Here is a 22,630-nt window from a genome sequence, read left to right on the forward strand (position 1 = left end):
AAAAAATAAAAACCTTAAATCCACTGTAAATGGGATTCTACTTTATCTATTCATACCTGGCTTTAGTTTCTTGGGCTGGCCATGGACAGCTGTGATATAACCATGAAAAACTTAATTGAACCCTTTTGTGCCTTAGTATCTTCTTCTATAGAACAGGAATGGCAGTGGCTATTACCACAAAGTTAATGTGAGGATAAATTCTTAGAAGAGTGCCTGTGTAGGGTCAGTTTGACATGATTCCAGCCAAGATGTGAGGTACAACCATTATGATTCCTTGTGAGTAACCCTGGCTGAGTTATACCCTAGCTGTGTTTTCCTGCATAATTTTTCAGCAAACCATAAGTAAATGAAATCATTGGAGTCATATGCAGAACTTTACAACTGGATCCTGGTTCTAGGGCTGCCCCTGTCTCTTCAATATTATCTTATGATAAACCAGATACACTTCAGTCAGGACGAAAATAGTTTTGTTCTAACCCATAAATATGCTCCTCTTTCTGGCCCAAATAATGGGATATTCAACTGGTTTTGCTGCCACTCTGAATCACACTTCTGTCATTCTGTCACTGAGCCTTTTGTCTTTCTTTTGTCTTATAGCACCTGGGGGAAATCTTTATATTCTTAGTTGTTCTGGAACAGTGCCTAATACACAAGAAACACTACAAGGATTAGTTATTATTTTTCTTTTAGGCATGAGGTTTTCAAAGAGTTCATTTCCTATCCTCTTGGAAGTAATTTATTCCCCTCTTTCTCTTATAATTGTGCATAGTATTTTATGGTAGAAGTATGAAAAGTAGAAAAGAAAAAAAGAGAGCAACGACCTTGTCATTAAGGGGAAAAAAACACAATTTTATTGGATCAACAATATACATAAATGAAAATTTAATAGTTGTATAAAGATTCCAGAGAAGAAAAAGATTTTAGGTGTGTTGAGAACATGATGGCTTCAATTAGGTCATGGAAGATTGCATGGCTGGTGAAGGACTGTCAGGATGGGGGCTGAAGTAGGAAAGTGGGAGGAATCCCAGGCTGCAGAGACACATGAGCCAAGCAAGAACATGTGGTCTGAGGACAATGAATTGACTACTTTGGTTTGGGAAATAGAACTTAGGGCTCCAAGGCAGATCTTGAGCCAGTAAGTTGATTATAATTGCCCCTTTGGGACCCAAAGATCTCCAAGGTTGCACTTGGTAAACAACTCTCTCCCTCCACTGCTCTAAAGAAGACCTTGGCAATGCCCAAGGGCAGAAGTGGTGTCTTCAGCCTTAGAGTCAAGTGGTAGTCTGACAATACACCAGCTTCTTGCTGGTCAGCTGGCTAGCTTGAGCTGGGGTGGCTTACTGGTGGGGATGCACCCACCTTCTAGGTTTTGAGTCTCAGCAAGCTCCCTGCTGAAGAGGAACAAGCTGTAGTCATGATTTCTCCAGGACAGAACATCTGATCTAAGGTCTCACTCTACAAAGGAAATAAGCATAACAGAAGAATATGTCTAACTGAGACATCTCCAGATGCTAACAGGTTCACATCTGCTTTGAAATCAATAGAAAACTTGAGGGTGGTAAATTCAGTAGTTTTCTTCCCTGGAAGTCTGGGTGAGTACTGACAGGGTGGGCTCCTCTGGCTTCCCAGGAAATAAAAACACAAAATAAGAAATATTCCACTAGGCAATTAACCCTGGATTTAAAGCAAATATATATATTCTCTGATAAAGACTTTTGTTTTCTATGATGCATCCATCTATCCACACACCCAACTACAGGCAGCTTGTCAAGAATAAAGATGCTCACTTGCATCGTATTCTTTGCAACTGCATAAATTATAGGAGAACAAGATTTTATGTAGAGTATGAGTGTTGACTTAAAGTAATTTTGAATATTATGAGAAATGGATAGGGTTCAGACCACAGAATGTTTGAGTCTGTGTAGGAGATGGTTTTGGAGGCTGGTAGAAGAATGCTTTGGTGTCTAGTAAGGTTTTATAACTGGTTTAGTCTCCCCAAAACTACACATGCAGACATAATAGGAGGAAGTAAAACTTAGATTCAAATTTAAGAAGACATGGTTAACTATGAAGATGATGGGGAAGGAATTTGTATAATTTCCTTTTTTGCTTAGAGAGAGATTCAACTTTCTGGCTTTAATGTGGTTTCATTATAGTCTGACAAAAGTGTTAAATTAGAAGGATATAATACTAACTGAAGGATATAATACTAACATTATTGAGAAAAAATTTGAACAGTATTTCTGATGGAGATGTTTATTATTTATACACAACACGCAGAGACACATGAATGTGCACACATACAAAGACACAAACACACAGAGTTGAACACTGGTGGTCACTGAACTTTATAGTACAGAAAACCAAAGATACAAATGTCAAAGTGTGTTTTGGGTGTCGAGGAGATTAGGAATAGAGGTTAAGTTTTAGAAAGATAATTTAAGGTTAAAAAATGTAGATCAGGGCTTGATAAGATGCTCCAAACCATCTGTCAAAACTACATCTTTAAAATAATTCAGGAATATTTTTACAATATCCTGAAAGGATCAGCTTTCAGGCTCTGAACTAGCAGGAAACTTTCAAGTTACAATAATATCACTTCCTTTTCAGGAATTCTATTTTTCACATGGCTCTCTTTTTCAAACTTTTCTTTATACTGAGCTACTATCTGCAGTGTTGTGAATTTCACCTGATTGATGGCCTTTTGAGAAGAACAAAGCAAATTTACAGCTTTTCCCATAAGACACAAGTTTAAACACAGATACAAATGTCATGCTTGAATTTTCCTCTTCTAGTATAAAAACTCAAGAAACACCCCCTGTTTCTCATGCAGGAGGTTAATAGCTGTCCTTTTGGTTCAATTGTTCTATCAGTTCAATTGTCCTTTGGTTCTCTTTTGTCTACACCCCAAGAACTTGCATGGTACTCCTTATGCTAACTGATCAGTGCAGAGTTTTAGGTACTATACTTTTATTTCAATATGAAGTTGTAGAAGGATAAATCATGAACACAGTGATGTCTGGGATGCAAAAGTGAATCATTAGGAAACAATTGTATCAGCCTAACATTTCTATTCTTTACTGGGATGAAAGATTTGGGCAAGGTGAAAGGAAGTGGATATTTTCAAGAAGTCATCTTCAGTTAAGGAGTATGGAAGCCAATAAAACTTGCCTGTTGTAATTAGTTTTTCCTCAGCATTTGGAGGACTGTCAGTTGGGAGGTTTTTGCTTATTTGGGTACTCCACAAATAAGTTGTCCCCACCCTCCAGGGTCACGTCATTTCTGAGTTATGAGATGTAGGACTAGGAATAATGTATGGAATCTACAGAGGTCCATCACTGGATTCTGTGTGTGAGAGAGCTGTCAACTGTTCTTGAAAGACAGAGCATACTCCTGGTTTCCAGAGAGATTCTCTTTTTGTGATTTTCAGGTATGGGCATAAGATAAGCCATGAGAAATACTAAGACCATGAGAAATGCTCTATGAGGTATGGAGAAAGTATCACACTGTAGCAACTGGTTCTTGAATGACAGATGTGTGGCCAATACAAGGAGAACAAGGTGAGTCATGCTGAACACAGAGTCACTAGCATCAGTTTCAGAAGTTTAACAGAACACTTCATGTGGATATGTGTATCGATACTGTAGTTCTGCACCTCAGCCCATTTTCAGAAGGACCGTAGAGATTAGATAGTAGTACACAGTCTCCAAAGCAAAAGTTCCTGTTCAGGCAGAAGATAGTCAACATGATTGAGCAGTGATAGAAAAAATTCTTGACTTTGAGCTACATAGGATTGGGACTCTTCTTTCACACTTGATTCCAAAGAAATATGGACATCTCCACAACACAGTTTATAAATAAAACTGAAATTGCTATAAGTCTTCATGCCTTTATAAGGACCTGTGAAAGAACTGTGCACATGGGTTCCCACAGGTTCAGGGACATATGGAGCACTTTCATGTGCTAGTCATTTCTCTCAGTACTAGAACTACAAACCTGAACTAGATAGGTCAATCTATGAATCTGATGTTAATTATGGAGACCACAAACTAGTGAAAAATTTCCAGAAATGAATGAACAAGAAAGAAAGAAAATAAATTAAGGAAATTACCAAGAAAATAGTTGATATAATAGATTAAGGAATCAAACACAGATATTCCCATAAAGATTAAAACAGGAACCAAGGGATGCAAAGAAATAAAGAAGGAAAAAAACTATGGGTGAAGAAATGAGGCAAGAGCTTCATTAAACTAGTTCTCATTTTGAGATTCTTTATAAGGGAGAGATTACCAGATGGTACAAATATCTATGCAGAAATGATCTTTAGATTCTAAACTAGAGTGGTGAAGGTTATATATCATGATTTTCATCTAGTATGAGCTTTCATTTGGTAAATTTCAAAAGTGCTGCTGCCTTATTCTGAAGTTTTGATCAGTATCACCCACTGTTTATTTAAATAACTATCAAGCTTTCAATTGTGGTTTCCTCCATTCTATCTGTTCAACTGAGGTTTCAAAGCTTTAAAAGCTGGGTTCAATTTTCCCTGTTCAGTGTTAACTTATATACTATGGTGTCCACTTATTGCTTTATGACTTTGCTTCATGATTTTGAAATCCTTTTGGATTACATTTCCAACATTTTTCATGTAACCATCTTCTATGTCTACCTAAGCATTCCTGTATGTTAGTATAAATATCATTGATAAACATATGAAGCAGGAATAGTTAAAACCCCTTTGCCAATAAATGAGAAAAAGTGCGGATTCTTTCCTGATGAACAGAAAATAAATATTTCTCGACATTTATGTGCACTAAGAGCAGTACTGGGATGTAGAACTTATTCACCAGTTCATTCAAAGATCTTTACTAAGACCTTTTCTTCTCCAGGTATTTTATGAGGAAAGGGGAATAAAATGATAAAAGAACTAAGCAGGCCCCAGTTGGATGGTATGTAAAGATTACTAGTGTAGACAGACAAGTGTTAAAAGTATATATTACATAATTTGGTACTTCAGAATGTATGAGATCCTTTAATCCAAATCAAAATCTTGTGAAATAAGGATTTGTTTTTGCTTTGCTTTGCTTTTTTACAGTTAAGTGATTGGAGACTCACAGAATTGAAATTTCATAACAGGTGAAATGGGAAGTAATAAAGTTGATATGTAGGGATCTGACTGCAGACTTCAACAGTTAATTTACTGAGGTGTTCATCCAAAACCCATCTTGTTGGTCATATTACATGTGTATTAACACTTTGTCTTTATAATTTACATTTTCTCCATCTTTTCCACAAGGGCACGAACCATGGCACTTAAATACTTTACTGGAATCAGTCATCCTGCACTAAGGCACTGTTAATGATGTTTCAGTACAGCAGACATAATGAAAAGAAGAATGTGTTAATTTGGCAAAAACTTCTCATGTTGAGCATAGGCTAAACTTCTATTGTTCATGGGGTTTTTTTTTGTTTTTCATTATTTTGGTTTCTGGTAAATTTCCTTATATGTTATTCAGATTTTAACAATAAGAAATATCAATCTTTCAAGTAAAAAGCAATTTTACACATATTTCACTGCCATAATTTATTAAAGTGTGTAGACCATTAATCCTATGGTTTCGTAGAGGAAATAGATTTTCATCAGATGTAATGGGAGTGTCAAATGTTTCATTCAGAAAAAGTTCCTTAGCATCTAGTTATATCATGAACAAAAGTAAAGTGAATTTACCCCTAAGAGAGGATATTAGTATTTTTAAACTGACTGTGTTCTGCACATGGCTTGGAGTAGGATACAAATGTATAAAAGACGTCAAGTGGGTGTAACAAGTGCTAGAGAGAAACTCTGCAAAAAGGATTGGATTAGAGAGGAGAGAACAACTCTTCCTGGGGAGTGGAAGGATGGATTTGTGACTTAGATAAACAGGTGGAGATACTCCAAAGATGATGACTCATCATAAGGACTGTATCTGTTATGAATTATTTATGCCCTAAAGGGATGCATCTCTACTCTTTCTGGTCCTAAGTGACCAGATGGTAGTTGATCATGAGTAAGGATTTCAGGATTGGTGTATTGAAGTTATTCTCTGAACAGAAGAAAGTGGAGGAGCACCAGAATCCAATTTTTATTTTTTGTGGTGCTAGGGATTGAATAGAGGGCCTTGTGTACATGAGGGAAGTATTCTACCAATTGAGCTACATCCCCAGCCCCAGGAGACCAACTTTGGATCTCTGCCTCATAAGACCTGAACATGAACACACTGAAAAATCTTACCTACTAGACCAAGAAAATGACAAAGAGAACAAAATAGAATACTGATCTTACGTTTTTATACTTTAGATTTTTATTTTGTTTGTGGTACTGGCGATTGAACCAAGGGTCTCTGCATTCCAGGGAAGTACTTACTACTGAGCTACACTCTCAGCAACAAATTAGATTTCTTTAAAAGCAATGTTTACCTGATTGCATTGGATTCTTGTCTCAGTGGAGGGAGGCAATACATCATCTATATGTTCAGACAAGTAAGCATCATGTCAAAAATATTGAATAGATTGCCTCAAATCATGGAATACACAGGCAGTGGGAATAGGGCTCACAAAAAGGGCCATCATTCCTAATCTCCACACTACAGAAGAGAAGAGTAGGAATAGAAGACTGAATGGAACTGAACTAAATAGCAAAGTGTAAATTAAATGTATGCTTTAGGAATACATAGGGAATACATGTAGGAATACACAGGGAACAGTGAAAATAATATTTTAATTCAATTTCTTCAGAAGAGGCATCAATCTTTTTCTGTTGTTTGGGCAAGGAAATGACTATGAGAAGTAAGAATACCAGTATTGAAGATGGCTTCATTTTGGTAGGCTTCTCAGACTGGCCTCAACTGGAATTCACCCTTTTTGCTTTTATTTCAATTTTCTACTCTCTGACACTCTTTGGCAACACCAGCATCATTGCTCTCTCAAGACTGGACCCTCGACTACACACGCCCATGTACTTCTTCCTCTGCCACCTCTCCTTCCTGGACCTCTGCTATACCACCAGCACTGTGCCCCAGCTGCTGATCAACCTCTCCAGACTTGACAGGACCATCAGCTATGGAGGGTGTGTGGCCCAGCTCTTCATATCTCTTGCCTTGGGCTCCACTGAGTGTGTACTCCTGGTAGTGATGGCCTTTGACCGCTATGCTGCTGTGTGTCGTCCACTCCACTACACAACCATCATGCACCCTCATTTCTGCCAGGCACTGACTGTTGCCTCCTGGGTGGGAGGCCTCATGAACTCTCTGATTCAGACAGGACTCATGATGGCCATGCCTCTCTGTGGAAATCAGTTGAATCACTTCTTTTGTGAGATGCCTGTACTACTGAAGTTGGCTTGTGAGGATACAGGAGGAACAGAGGCCAAGATGTTTGTGGCTCGAGCCATAATCTTGGTCTTTCCTGCAGCACTGATAGTAGGCTCCTATGCACATATTGCTCAGGCAGTGCTGGGGATCAAGTCAATGGCTGGGGGTAGAAAGGCTTTGGGGACATGTGGCTCCCACCTCCTAGTGGTTTGCCTTTTTTATGGCTCAGCCATCTACACATACCTCCAACCTACAGGCAGTTACTCTGAGAGTGAAGGAAAATTTGCTGCCCTTTTTTATACTATCATTACTCCTATGCTCAATCCTCTGATCTATACCCTAAGGAACAAGGATGTGAAGGGGGCTTTCTTGAAGGTACTAGGGAGAAGCAGAGATTGAAGGTAGGAGGGGAAACAAATTACATTTTCCATGGTAACTTGCATTTCCTAAAAACTAGCCTTTTCTTTGGAGGCAATTGGCCACTAGAAAACAGCCTTCTTGGGTCCTCAGAATACCAATAAATTCCTTCTGGGATGTTGCAAGTGGGAATTTCTAATTCAGTGTTTTTATGATTATTTTTCAGGAGGGAGTAAGTCTTTTTTGTGTCACAATATTCAAAAAGAATGAACTTGACAAGAGAGTACATTTTGCCATATGTGGAGAATAGGGATGGAGTCTATACATGTCTGAGAGCCAGGGAAGACTAACTAAATGTGGTAACCCTTTTTCAAAGAGACTGAGTTCCAGTATTGTCATTAACTCTCAGTGTGCCTAAATGGGAAAGGCATATGTTCACTTGTAGTTTTTTTAATAAATTGGGACCCTGACGACCTTCCCACACAACTCAGTCCTATTTCTACTGTATCAAACAATAGTTATTCCTCTAGCCTTCTGGTCATAACAGTTATTAGCAAATAAGGAGTCCTGCTCAGATGCCCTATTCTGAGCAGATATGGTCTCAAGGTGAATGTCATTTACCTACTCAAGGAAAAAAGCAAAATATGTAGTATGGCATTGAAAAAAGAAAAGAATAAAAGTCTTATTACTTGCACCATGTGTGTTAGTCATGACATCTGTTTAGGCCAGGGGCAAAAGGACAGTCAGTGTAGGTAACTAATGAATGGGTGAGGAACTTGGGGACTGATTCTAGAGGAAATAAAATGCTAATACCCCCTGAACATACCCATCTTCTTCAATCTGTTCTCAAGGTTACCTACCTCCAGGGAATTGTTCCTCCCTGCATGGTGGTGGTAATGAATGCCCACTGGGCTGTTCCCTTCCTGCCTGTACTGCTGGGAGGCTTCTGTTGGCCCAACTGTTGGTCATGTAGGCAAGATAAGAGGAGGAGGGAGCATGAGAAGAAAGCAAAACTAAAATGTATGAAAAAGGAAGGACACCCCTACTCCCTTGGGCAAATCTAGGACCCCCCTGTGGCAGAGCCTTTTTCCGTGTGTGTGTGTGTGTGTGTGTGTGTGTGTGTGTGTGTGTGTGTGTGTGTTTTCTGTCTTTTAAATAAAACTCTTTGCCCTTGACTCAACATTTCTGGACAGTTCAGTCTTAAACACTGGCAGAAGAGAACCTGAACCTAATTCTCAACACCAGTGTCATCATAAAGAAATAATGTCCCCCAAAAAACAGAACACAAGAGAGAAGTTCCTGTAGTAACATTTGTCCACTTCATAGTGTATATGTAGCCCTGGCTGCTCTGCCACTGAGGCTTAGTTCAAATGGGTATGTTTTCTTTTCCTCTTCTCCCTCTCTCTATCCCTAACCTCAATGGAAACTGGATTACCTTTTTCCTATCCTAGGCCTGAGTTATCTGTCTTTGAACACACACCACAGGAACCAAGTAATTTAAATAATTTACTCAAATTCTGTCCTCAGTACTTCTTTCAATCTCCACTCCCTCTCCCTGGTCCCCTTCCTCTACTGTAATGGTCATCCTTCTATTTTTTTTTTTCTTTATTTGGGGACCAAGGATTGAATTCCAAGGATGCTTAGCCACTGAGCCACAACCCCAGCAGCTTTTTACTTTTAATCCTTTTTATTTTGAGGCTAGTGTATTGGTCAGTTTTTTGTAGAAAAACTGAATCAACAAGAAGTGTGATTATAATCAGGGAATTTATTATACTGGCTGGATAGTTCACAATGGCCATCTGTAGGCTGGACACCTAGAGGAACCTGTAGCTGCACAGTCCAAGATGCCTCGAAGCAAGAAGGATCAATGATGCTACCCCAGTTAGAGGTCAAAAGCTTCTGGAAACTCCCTGGAGAATCACTGGCAGAATCCCCTGTGGAAGAGTGAAGAAGCAAAAATCTGATATCCTCAGGTGTCCACAGCAGCAATCAAGAACCTGTTCAAGAAGAATGGAGCTTGCATCTGCTGCTGCTTCCTTGTTCTCCCAACCTTTAAGCCATCCAAGCCTCCAGCATATTGGTGCTGCCCATGCTTAGGGAGGTTTTCACTTTAGTTCACTACCCCATCTCCAGTCATTCCAAGATACCTCACTGACACACCTAGAAGCCTCATAATCTTTGGCATCTCTTAATTCAATCAATCAAGTTGACAACACCTCCGTTAGGCCCATACATCCTTTGGTTCCCAACCCATACACTCTGCTGTCTCAGATCCCCCACACTACCACCCACTCCTCCGTCATAGCTTTAAAGTATATCTTTTTGCCTTTAACCTGGACTGTCCTTCCTCAGGGATTTTGAGATAGTTGACATCTCTTTGGACAAACCTTGGCCTCCGACCTCCAAACTTTTCACCCCCAGTGCCCTGAATCCACCCTCTTGCAATATGTTGATTATCATCTGGTAAATCTCTTTGCCCACCTGCGGGGAGGAAAGCACCCCACCACAGCCTTTAAGGCTATGGTGGCCCTCAGGGACACCTTCCTTGGGCAGATTCAAAAGTCCTAGTCCTCTCACCTTAAGACTTGGCCACTAGAGAAACAATTACCCTCCACTTGCTCTCCCCTTTTTCCAGCCCTGGGAGTATCTGGCCTCTCCAGGAGGGGTCCTGAAAAGCCTTGGCCAAGGTCTCCCATGTCTCTGGCTCCGTCCAGGATGAGAGCTTCAACTGTCAGGATTCAGTGATGACCAATCTCTGTAGCTTAAACCTGCCACTTAGGCACTCCTGATATTTTGGCTCTAGCGGGGACGCCCCTTTTGCCAATAAATCAGTTTCCTCCTTCTCTGAGTCCTCTTCTCTCCTCCTTACATAGGTAATGTGTCCTATCTGCTGGTCAACTCTCCCCTACAATGCCTCTTGTATCAAATATAGCACCCAGGCCTGGCCCACTTATCCCTTAGACAACCAAAGCAGATGGCCCCTTTTTGGGTCCCTGGATCCCATTCTAAGTGATCTCTTCCAGGCTTTCTTCTTGCTCCAATCCATTCCTGCTCTCTCTGCCCCTTGCAAACCTCTACAAATTCTTAGTGCCAAAGGGCACTCAGCAGATGACACAGTTCTCCTACTTAATTTCTTGACACAGTTCTCCTACCTAATTTCTTAAAGGGATATTGGGCCTCTCCATAAAAGGCCCAAATAGCATGTATCTAGGGTTATCTATCTCTTAAGGGGAAAAGGCCATTACAGTAGACAGAAAACAGCTTATTGTGTCTATACTTACACCAAAGACCAAAGATGACTCTCCTTATTGGGTTTGGCTGGGTCCCTTTACAAAAAGACCCTCCTCAGGGCACCCGCCCTGCATCTCCCCAACCTCTCCCAACCCTTCACCCTCTATGTACATGAAAAACAGGGACAAAGTCTGGGCATTCTGGGTCAGGAATATGGCCCCACATTTGCACTAGTGGCCTGCCTATCCAAACAGTTATACCCTACCATCAGGGGCTGGCCCCCATGCCTCAGAGCCCTAGCAGTAGCCCATGACCTCCAGAAAGAAGCACACAAGCTTACCTTTGGCTCCCCACTAACCATCTCATCTCCTCACCATCTAAAGGATTTTCTCACGTACAAGGGGCTACAGTCACTTCGTCCTTCCAGAGTTGTAAACTCTGCCTCTCTCCTCCCATCTTTTCCCTCAGAAGATCCCATCCACAAATGCTGGGAGGTATTAGAGATGATTTTTCCCTGCCCTACCACCATTTCTGAGGGACCCATGCCCTATTCAGACCTCATCTCGTTCTCAGATAGTAGCTCCTTTTACATGAAGGGGTTAAAGTGGCAGGATATGCTGTCATTTCCTTCTCATCCATCATAGAGGCAAAACCTCTCCCACCCAATACCACCAACCAACAAGCTGAACTCATAGCTGTCACAAGGGCATGTGAGCTCTTGAGGAAAAACCCTCTCCCTATATACAGATTCCAAATATGTCCTCCATATCCTCCCATGCAGCCATTTGGACTATGGGAAATTCCAAGGCCTATCAAGTGGCTCGGCCCCCTACTTGCTTGGATCTGGCTGGTAGTGGGACCATTGTGTGTTGTCCTTCTGACAAACAAACCACTTAGGTGTCCAGAGCATGGTGATCTCTGAATATCAGCCATCCTACAGAGCTTTAAAGGCAAGTGACCCTAAGAGCACCCTCTAGCCAGACCCCCTTCTCTTCCTCACAGAAGAGAGCACTTTACCAGTTGCCTTTTGGGCCTAAGGAGGGACATGTGTGTTTTGTTTACCTTCCTAGTTTCATAAGAATTTCAAGTATCAGTATTTAAAGTTGAGGTGTTTCACATAAAACCTGGATAGATCTGACTGCTCTCAAAGGGAAATATGGAAACAATGGGCCACCATTCCTCCCTTGGTCACCTTTGAGAAAATCAAGCTGTTACACCCAGTTAGGAGAAAATTTGAAGAGCAGCCTTAACAGAGAGGGGAGGGAGCTAGATTGTACTAGGAATGAAGAGTGGAATTGAGGGTGTTAGGTGCAGGACAGGCTGGTCTGCAGGTCATGCCAAACAAAGTTAGCTGCAGGATGACCTGGCTTCTCAAATCCTCTGTCTGGTTCTTTATCACCTATTTGCTTCAACCCCAAATGCCCAAGCCCTCACTCAAGGCTGAACACTTAACCCTCCTTGTGCCAACAAGGCATCTTGCAGATCCAGAGACCCCATTAGATTTGGGCTATAAAAACTCCCTCTGTCTGTTCCTTCCCTTTATCATAGAGTTCATTCAGACTCAGGTGGGTAAAATTTCTAATCAAGCTTTTAACCAGCTTCTCCTCAGGAATTAACAACTCCTGGCTAATGATGATACCTCCATTTGAGACCTATGCCTAATGGGGATTGACATCATCATGGATCTGTGGTGGCAAGAAACCTTCCTTGATACCTGTCTTCTATGCCCCGCTGTGGGGGCTCCTTACTTCTCTCCTCTCTTTCTCCCACATTGACCCATCTCAGCAGGAAGCAGCCAGAATGAGTCAGCGCCCACTCTCATTTAATAACAAAGAGGGGGGAATGTTGGGAGTAGCCCTGGCTCCAAAGACTAATTTCCCCATCCCCCAAGAATAGCTGTCCAATGATGAGCCCTGCTGGCTCACATGACCCTTACCCACCAATCAGAAAGCACTCCAGCCAACTGTCAAACTGTTCAATCATTAAACTGTCATAACTGTCAAACTGCCCCCGGCTCTATAAATATGCAGAGCTGTTCCTCAATAAAGGGGTATTTTCTCTGATGGCAAAACTTGATCATTTTTTCAATGTGTCCTGGAGGAAGTTATTTTTTTATGATATCTGGAGTTCTAAATGTCTCTTGTGAGAGTGTAATAGCATTTCTCATCACTCAGCTACCTGGGACTCAAGCAGCAGCAATATTGCTTCTCCCTGAGGTAGACAAAAAAGAAATTTCATTAATATTCAATTTTGGACAGAGACTCTTAGAAAAATGGAAAGTTTGGGCATATTAAGCAAAAAAAAAGGTACAAAATTAGAGATAAGTTGCTTACTGGAGCAGTGAAATTATCACACAGGGATGGAAAAAGCTAAGAATTTACTATGAACAGACTGGAGAGGCAGACTTCCCTAGCCAGTTCATGGACTGTTCAACTCATTAAATGGTCCACAAAGGACATCCTGAGTTTATCCATCATCCACAGAGAATCAAGTCTGGACTTAACTTGAGATTATGTTAGAGCAGTGCCAACAGAAACTGGAAATTCAGATCTGGTCTGCAACTGGCTCCAGGAGATCCAAAGGCTTATCTGAGACTAGAAAAATAGGGGAAATTCAAACACAGAAAGCAATTTGCCTGGGTAAATACAGGCTGGAGAGACCAGGGAGGACCTGGTTCCCTTCATCTCTTTGACCCCAATAGCTCGAAGGAACTCACAAAGTGAGGTATATTGTCTTAGCAATTTGAACAGATGGGTGGCTCAAGAAACATATTAATTCAATGCAATAAAATACCTGGATCCTTATTGAGTTCATACTTCAAGAAGAAATAAAAGACATAGGGGAAACAAGATGGTGGAAGTGGCTTTTCTCACAGCTCCATGACACAGTAGTTAGACAGCAAGAAACTACTTCTCTGTGAGGCAAGTGAGACATCCTCTGAGACATGAAGATAAGAAATGGAAAGATAATTTTGCACAAACAGCAAAAACATACTCTCATTGCCTATTTAAATATTGCTTTTGTTTTTCTCTTAGAATATGTACTGATGATGATATGATGGACATTTGTACACATACATGTTTGTTTCTGCTTTCTCATTTCGAGTCATTCTTGAAGGTAGTTACTTTTCTTTATTCTGTATTTTGAGGGTTATGGTTTTTGACTGGTATATTTTGGATTGATTTTATATTGTCTGTTTCACAGCTCTGTTTTCCTTCATTATTTCTCTCTTTTCTGTTGCTAACAGCCAAATTCTACTGTTCTCTCTTTCATCTTCCTTCAGTTCTTTTACTTCTATTTTGCTCCTCATTCCTCATAAACAACATATCCTATACCATCTTGCTTTTGCCCTACTTACCTCCTGAATCTACAGACCATTTTCTACACTCATATCTTTTTCTTTCCCAAAGCAAAATAAAAATTCAGTAAAAAGCATCACCAATAGTCTAGACCACTTGGAAGATGGATTTTCAGGCAACAAATATGAAGTGCATGATCTTGAAAATAAAGTTAATCATGGAGAAAAATGTTAAGAGACCATGAACATAATTTTCAAGAAATATGAAATATCACTAAAAAGCCAAACTTAAGATTTATAGGGGTAGATGAAGGCTCGGAGATACAAACCAAAGGAATGCACAATCTTTTCAATGAAATAGTAACAATTTCCCAAATCTTAAGAAAGAAATGGAAAATCATATATAGGAGTCATATAGGAATCAAAATATATAAAATTACAATAAACCCACTTCTAGACAAATTATTATGAAAATGCTTGACTACAGAATAAGGATACAATTTTAAAACTGTCCAGAAAAAAAATAACTGGTCACAGTTATTTGGAGGTAAAAACAATCTGGACCTAAGCTTATTTTTCAACCCAAACCCTAATAGCTAGGAAGTCTTGAAATAATGTTTACTAAGCTCTAAAAGAAAATGTATGCCAACCAAGAGTTTGCAAATAGTATTTCAGCAAAATTAAGCTTCAGATCTGAAAATGAGGTAAAAACCTTCCACGATGAACAAAAAGTTAAAAGAATTAACCACTAGAGATCTAGCACTTCAAAATACATGCAATAAAATATTTCATGAAGCAGAAATGCAGAATACAATGAAAACTGGCAGAATATACTAAACTGGAAGAATACTATATCAAAGGAGAATCAATTTCAACTTAAAAACTAGAATAGGCCTGGGGATGTAGCTCAATCAGTAGCATGCTCACCTGGCATGCACAGGATGCTGGATTCAATCCTTATAAAATTTTACTACCTAAAAATAAAAATAAATATTTTTTAAAAACTAGAAATAAATGAAAATTATAGACAATAAAAATCATCTTCAATAATAACAGTGAATGGTAATGGACTCAACTCATCAATCAAAAGACATAGGCTATCAGAGAGGATTAAAAAACTAGACCCAACAATATGCTGTCTCCAAGAGACCCACCTTATAGGCAATGATACCTAGAAATTGAAAGTGAAAAGGCATGAAAAAAACTTATCATTCACATGGGTCTTGTAAATAAACAGGGTTTTCTAGTCTCATATCTGATAAAGTGAACTTTAAGCCACAGATAATCGGAAGAGATGAAGAAGATCATTTCATACTGCTTAAGGTAGTTGTACACCAGCAAGGAATAATAGTCACAAATATCTGTGCCCCAAATATCTGATATATGGAGCATCTACACACCCTTCTCAATATCAAGAATCAAATAGAACACAACAAAATAATACTTTAGGTAGAGGGGAGAGAAGGGAAGGGAAAGCACATGAAGGTAGGAAGGACAATAGAATGAATCAAGCATTTTTGTCCTGTGTACATACATGGCTACATGATCGGTGTGATGCTGCATCCTGTACAGCCAGACCAAAGAGAAATTTTACTCCATTTATGGAACTACAGAACCAAAGGAAATACAATTAATAATCTAGATTGAATAGACATCTATAGAATATTTTATCCAAAAATGACTGGATACAACTTTATCTCAGAAGCAAATGAAACATTTTCTAAAACCATCAACATTTTAGGACACAAAGCAAATCTTAGCAAACACAAAAAACATATATAGGGCTGGGGATATAGTTCAGTTGGTAGAGTGATTGCCTTGCATGTACTAGGCTCTGTGTTCAATCTCTCTCTCTCTCTCTCTCTCTCTCTCTCTCTCTCTATATATATATATATATATATATATATATATATATATATAAAATACCTTGTATTATATCAGATGCTAATGGAACAAAATTAGAAGTCAATTACAAGACAAAAAGCAGAAACTACTCTACATCTAGAGACTAAAAAAAATCACTCTTTTATGATGGAAGGAGAGCAAAAGAAATCAGGGATGAAATTAAACAATAAATCTAGAAGTAAATGAGAATAGTGATGCAACATACCAAAATTCCTGGGACATTATGAACATAGTTCTGAGAGGAAAGTTCATAGCATTGAGCTCCTTCATTAAAAGAGTAGAAAGTCACCAAATAAATAATCTAACATTACTTCTCAAGGAACTAGAGAAAGAAGAGAAAATCAACACCCAAATCATGGAAGACATGGAATAATTAAAATCAGAATCAAACTCACTGAAATTGGGAATTTAAAAAACTCAAAAAATTAAGGAATCAAAAGGTTGATTCTTCAACTCAAAGTGGATCAAAGTCTTAGACTCTAGAAGAGATATCTTGTACATACTAGAAGAAAATGTAGGCCCAAATATTCACCATGTTGGCTTAGGCCATGACTTCCTTAATATGACAGCTAAAGCACAAGAAGTAAAATTAAGTATCAATAAATGGGATAGTGTCAAACTAAAATGATTCTTTTCAGCAAGGCAAACAACCACAACATAATGAGACAGCCTACAGGTGGAAAAAAATCTTTACCACATGCACCTCAAAACACTAATCTCCAGGATATACAAAGAACTCAAAAAATTTAACACGAACTAAACAAATAACCCAAACAATAAATGGACCAAGAAATTCAACAGACACTTCACAGAAGAAGAAATACAATTGATCAACAAACATATAAAGGAAGTTTTTCGTCTCTATCAATTAGAGAAATGCAAATCAAAACTACTCTAAGATTTCATGGCACTCCAGTAGAATGGCAACCATCAAGAATACAAGATATAAGTGTTGGCGAGGATGTGGGGGAAGAGGTACATTTATCCATTGCTGGTGGGACTACATATTGGTTCAACCACTTGCAAAGCTATATTAAGATTCCTCAGAAAACTTACATGGAAGCACCATTTGACCAGCTATACAACTCCTTGGTTTATACCCAAAGAACTTAAAATCAGCATACTATAGTGATGCAGCCACATCAATGTTCATAGCAGCTCAATTCACAATAGCTAAACTAGGAACCAACTTAGAGGTCCTTCAACTAAAAAGCTTCTTTACAGCAGAGGAAACAATCAAGAACATGAAGAGAGAGCCTACAAAATGAGAGAAAATCTTTACTACTTCCATATCAGGTAGGACATTAATTTCCAGGATATACAAAAAGCTTAGACATCTTAACATCAATGAAAACCCAGATTACCCAATCAAATGGAAAAGGAACTAAACAAACAATTCTCCAAAGAAGAAATATAAATGGTCAATAAATACATGAAAAAGAATTCTACAATTTTTACAGTTAGAGAAATGCAAATTAAACTTCACTGAGATTTCTTCTCACTCCTGTCAAAGTGGCACCTAACAAAATTAGCAGTAACAGGAGTTGTTAGCATAGATGTGGGGGAAAATGTATACTTCTGCATTGCTGGTGGGACTGCAATTTGGTGCAACCACTCCAGAAAGCAGTTTGGAGATTACTCAAAAAAACGAATCACTATTTTGCCCAGTGATTTCCATCCTCAGCATATATCCAAAGGATTTAAAATCAGCATTCTACAGTGACACAACTACATCAATGTTTATAGCAGCACAATTCACAATAGCTAAGCTATGGAGAGCACCTAGCTGTGCTTTGACAGATAAAGGGATAAAGAAATTTTGATTAATATATACACAATGAAATATTACTCAGCCATAATGAATAAGGACTTTATGATATTTGCAAGCAAATGGATGGATCTGGAGAATATCATGTTATATAAAAAAAGCCCATGCCCCCAAATCACAGATCAAATGTTTTTGTTGACATGTTGAAGCTAAACCACAATAAATGGGCAGAGAGAAAAGAGAAATTCCATAGATTAGATAAAGGAAATGAAGGGAAGGGAGGGAGAATAGAAATAGGAAAGACAGTGGAATGATCTCACATACTTTTCCTATGTACATACGAGAAAAGACCTAAGTTAATCCCACCATCGTGTACACCCACAACAATGGCCTCTTGTATTTGAATTTCTGTGTCATTCCTAAGATTTGGATATTGTCCTCATATTATTTCATTGAAAACATTTTGCATTCCCTTAGGTGACTTCCTCTATAACAACAATTCTTAGATTTGATCTCTCAAAGTTATTTCAGACTTTTTGAATTTTCTGATCATGGTCTCTTAACATATTTTCTAATTTTTTGGCTTTATTTTAAATATTTTATATATATATATATATATATATATATATATATATATATATATATATATATATATATTTGGTGGGGAGTTAATCTGTTTTCTATGTGGTCTAATCTATTAGCAATGCTTTGAATTGGATTTTAAATTTGCTTTATTGAGTCTTCCATTTTCAGGATTTCTGTTTGGTTTTTTTTTTTTTCGGAATCTCTATGTCTTTACTGAAATGTCATTTCACTTCTTGTGTTTTCTCTCTCAGATAATTTCTTATATCTTCTTTTAACATTGAACTGTCAACTATCTTTATGTTTTTATAACATTTTCTCCACATTTCTCAATGGGATCAGCTATGGCACTTGGGGCTATTTGTTTAGTTCTATCGCTTGCTTTTTCATATTGTTTTGTGTCCACCCACCTTCCTGGATGATTATCTCTTCCACTTTTATGCAAGGAATGACTTAGTAAGCTACTTTCTCTTAAATTCCCTTGGTGGGGAAAATATTCGAGTATTAATATTCCCAGTCAGTCTGTATCTGCTTCTATGTTCAGTATCAGAACTACTTTGAGAGAAGATACTAAACTCTATTAATTAAAAGCCATGTAGTAATAATCAATCAGGACATACAACTTATTGAAAATTTCCTACACAAGTTCTCTAATCCAAATATGAAATTGTAGTCATGTTCTTAAATAATTGAAAAAATAGTTATTAAAGATATTAAAATTAGTATTATACTATATAGAGATTGAAAAGGGGAGAAGAGAAAAATGTGCAAAGAAAAAAAGAAAGAGAAAATATTTTTAAAAATATAAACTAAAACATAAAGAAGAAAAATGGGGGTATTTGAAGGAGGAGCAGGTAATTTAAGAGGGAAAGCAAAGACTAATAGGAGCAAGTGTAAACCTGACTAAGAAAAAAAGATTCCAGTTAATGCTTTAAAACACTAGAAGAAATACAATCATTTGGATCAAGGCCTATGATATTGTAGGCAGATCCAAGGTGGTTACAGTTAAGTTCTGTCACTGACACTTCCAGCAAGCAGTTTTTAGTATGTAGTCAAGATCACAAACACACTGATTCAGTATATGTACTGAAGGTCATAGACATCTGCCTGTGAACATGCACTCATTTATGTAACCTGTTGGCAATGAGCCTTCTTGTTTGGCCTACAGATTTTAAAAGATCTATGCAAAGAATCAGGCGGCTGCTGCCATCTCTAAATAATACATGTCTGCCATCCCAACTATTCCTTGCTCCTTCTTCTTTCTACTGCCTGCCAGAACATCAAACCTTCTTCCCAGGGCCTAAGCCTCAGGCAGACAAATATCAAATAATCAGGGAACATCTACCGATTTAATATAAAAAAATCTGTAAGACCAAAATTGACATTAGAGCTATTTAAGATATTCCATGCTGAGGTAAGGAAATTACTTACCAAGTCTTATTGGTTTGGATTTTATCAGGATTTGGAGACTTTAGAAGATGCTGACCATTCCTCAGTTTTACCTCTGTATCCCTGGATGTGAGGATAGTCATCACACTACCTCCCAATCCCAGGAAGTACCTCTCATTTTTGGTGTGTCCAGATACCTGCTAGCTTTCTGATGGGTCAGAAGACATGCTCTCTGTGATTTAGCAGCCAGGTTACTCCCTGATAGGGGATGCAGTTCTGTATTTCCTCCTGAAGAAAAGCTACATGTATCCATCACTGTCAAACTCAAAGTGGGCTCTCTCATGCATATATCAGAGTGTTCAGGGTATCATGTTCTAGGGTAGAGTTATTGTAGTCAGGTTGATGTGTATTGTGTAACTCATGGGAGGTAGTTGGCTTAGGCTCCCTCTGGAATGTACAGGTCACAGGTTAGTGGACTTGTAGCTGAGCTTACCAGGCAGTGGCTGATGTCTGTGGGACAATCCTCTGCAAGCCCCTCTGTGAGGTGCACTGCTGTTGTGTGTGCTCTGAGGCTTTCTGCTGGCTGCTAGAGGTTTCGTAAGCAAATGCCTTAAGTGGGTCATGTGACTAAATGAGAATTGAGTTAGCTGACCATTCTGGGACTTGAAGCTGTGAGCCCTCTTACAGGGAGGTGCTGGGGTACAGCAGCTACATTCCTGGTTGCTATGATTTTCTTGCCAACTGGTACTTGTATGTTAGACCAGAGGGCTTAGTCTTAATGGTTGGAGGGTGCATCATCTGATGCTTGATTCAATGGGTGCAGGGGTGAAAGATGCCTGAGTGGACCAGGGTGCACGTTGGCCCATCTTCTCCTGTGCTGTGGAGAGCCCTGGGTTAGGGCTGCACTCCTGGGAGGGATTAGCTCCACTTCACGCCTCTTTTCCCCAGAGAAGGGCAGGGCTTTCAATAGCCTATATCTCAGACTGGGGATGTGGCTCAAGCGGTAGCACACTCGCCTGGCATGCTTGCAGCCCGGGTTATATCTTTAGCACCACATACAAACAAAGATGTGTCTGCCGAAAACTAAAAAATAAAAAAAAATAGCCTATATCTCTCAACATTCTCTCTACAAGTTCCTTCCAGATGAATTACTGAGACAACCCATTTCTAAGGTATTTTCTTTGGTTTTATTTGTTCCTAACAGGAGGAGGGGAAAACTGTATTGATTGAAGTGCTTTCAGGGAATGTGGATAGATGTGAACTCTACAAAATGGCTGCCCTGTCCAACACAGCTTTCAGGCCACAATGTGGGCTGAAGTGTGTGATCTCCTTCACTGTCTTTGCTGCTCCTGTCCCATTTTAAATTGGTCTGCTTTTCTTTCCAACTGTTAAGTCAGCCTATGTGGTTTTTCTCTCCCTCTTTCTTATTACCCATCCTTCTAAACCATGCTGAGTGTTTAGGTTAAAGAAATTCGATTCTTATTTCCTACTCTAGTATACTAATCTTTAAGTTCCTCCACATTTCAATGTGACCAGTGCTAACTTTTGCAGTGTTTGCTCTATCATCCACCTCTCTGATCAGCTGCTCTTTCACTCCTTCATTTCTGGGCTATGGAGGAGTCAAGGGTTGATAGCTAGATCTGCTTCATTATCTTCTATGTACCTCACATTGCCCTTTCTGGAGTTCTATATCCTCTCCTGATTCAGCTTGAAATAATCTATACAATGTATAGTGATGAGATCAAGGTAACTGAGATATTCATCACCTCAAACACCTATCATTTCTTTGTGTTAGGAACATTAAAAATCCTCTCTACTAGGGGGTGCAGTGGTCAACGCCTATAATCCCAGCAGCTCAGGAAGCTGAGACAGGAGGATTGAGAGTTCAAAGGAGCCTCAACAATGTCAAAGCACTAAGCAGCTCATGAGACTCTGTCTCTAAACAAGATACAAAATAGGGCTGGGGATGTGATCGAATGCCCCTTAGTACAATCCTTGGTACCCCCAAAAAAGAGTACTCTCTAATAACTATTTTGAAATATTCAATTAAATGTTATCAACCTTAGTTATCTGACTATGCTCTAGAACATAGAAATACTCCCTCCTATCCAAAACATATGTACCTGTTAACTATCTTCTCTCCATTTTCCTAGAGGTAGTTTTTGTTTTGTCAAGACTCAAACAAAAAAGGGCACATATGTGAGCACACACATTTCATAAAATGAAAAATTAAGCTAGAACTTAGGATATGTTTGCTATGTACATCCTACAAATATTTTATAAAATTGAAAATATTCCAATAATATGCAAAAGTATAGGAGCAGATAATCCAAAAAGAAAATGAAATGTACAATAAACCATATGAAAAGGTATTCAGTCCTACTTACAATCAATGAAATGCAATGAATTTCAAGTTTGAATAACAGTGAGATGTAATTTTATACTCATTAAACTTATTTAAGGTTGAGGTAGGAATGAGACAAAGTTAACAGCTTGGAATATCTTTTTTTTTCTTTTAACCTATAACAATCCATGGTAGCCACCATTAATATTTTTGAATAATCTTTCAGTCTCTTTTCTATATCACCTTACATAGTATTAGGAATACCTTATATTAATTCCGTGTTGACTTGGTGCCAAGTTCTTTTTTAAATTTGCAGGTAAAGGTATGCAGTTGGAGAAGACAATGCTAAGTGAAGTTAGCCAATCCCCAAAAAAACAAATGCTGACAGCACATTTCAAACTTTCTCCATC

The 22,630-nt window shown here is 38.8% G+C and overlaps 1 protein-coding gene across 1 annotated transcript; it reads left to right on the forward strand.

Annotated features, from left to right (window-relative positions):
• Positions 1-6,815: 6,815 nt before the first annotated feature.
• Positions 6,816-7,745, forward strand: LOC144366558 (olfactory receptor 2Y1B-like). Its single transcript, XM_078020802.1, has one exon. It carries the CDS (start codon positions 6,816-6,818, stop codon positions 7,743-7,745), a length of 930 nt encoding a protein of 309 aa, XP_077876928.1.
• The last annotated feature ends 14,885 nt before the right edge of the window (positions 7,746-22,630 follow it).

This window comes from Ictidomys tridecemlineatus, chromosome 1 (assembly GCF_052094955.1).
Source record: "Ictidomys tridecemlineatus isolate mIctTri1 chromosome 1, mIctTri1.hap1, whole genome shotgun sequence".
Classification (NCBI taxonomy): domain Eukaryota; kingdom Metazoa; phylum Chordata; class Mammalia; order Rodentia; family Sciuridae; genus Ictidomys; species Ictidomys tridecemlineatus.

What these genes read in the sequence shown, in the direction of transcription:
- LOC144366558 (XM_078020802.1), top strand. Translation starts at nt 6,816, where the DNA reads ATGAGAAGTAAGAATACCAGTATTGAAGATGGCTTCATTTTGGTAGGC.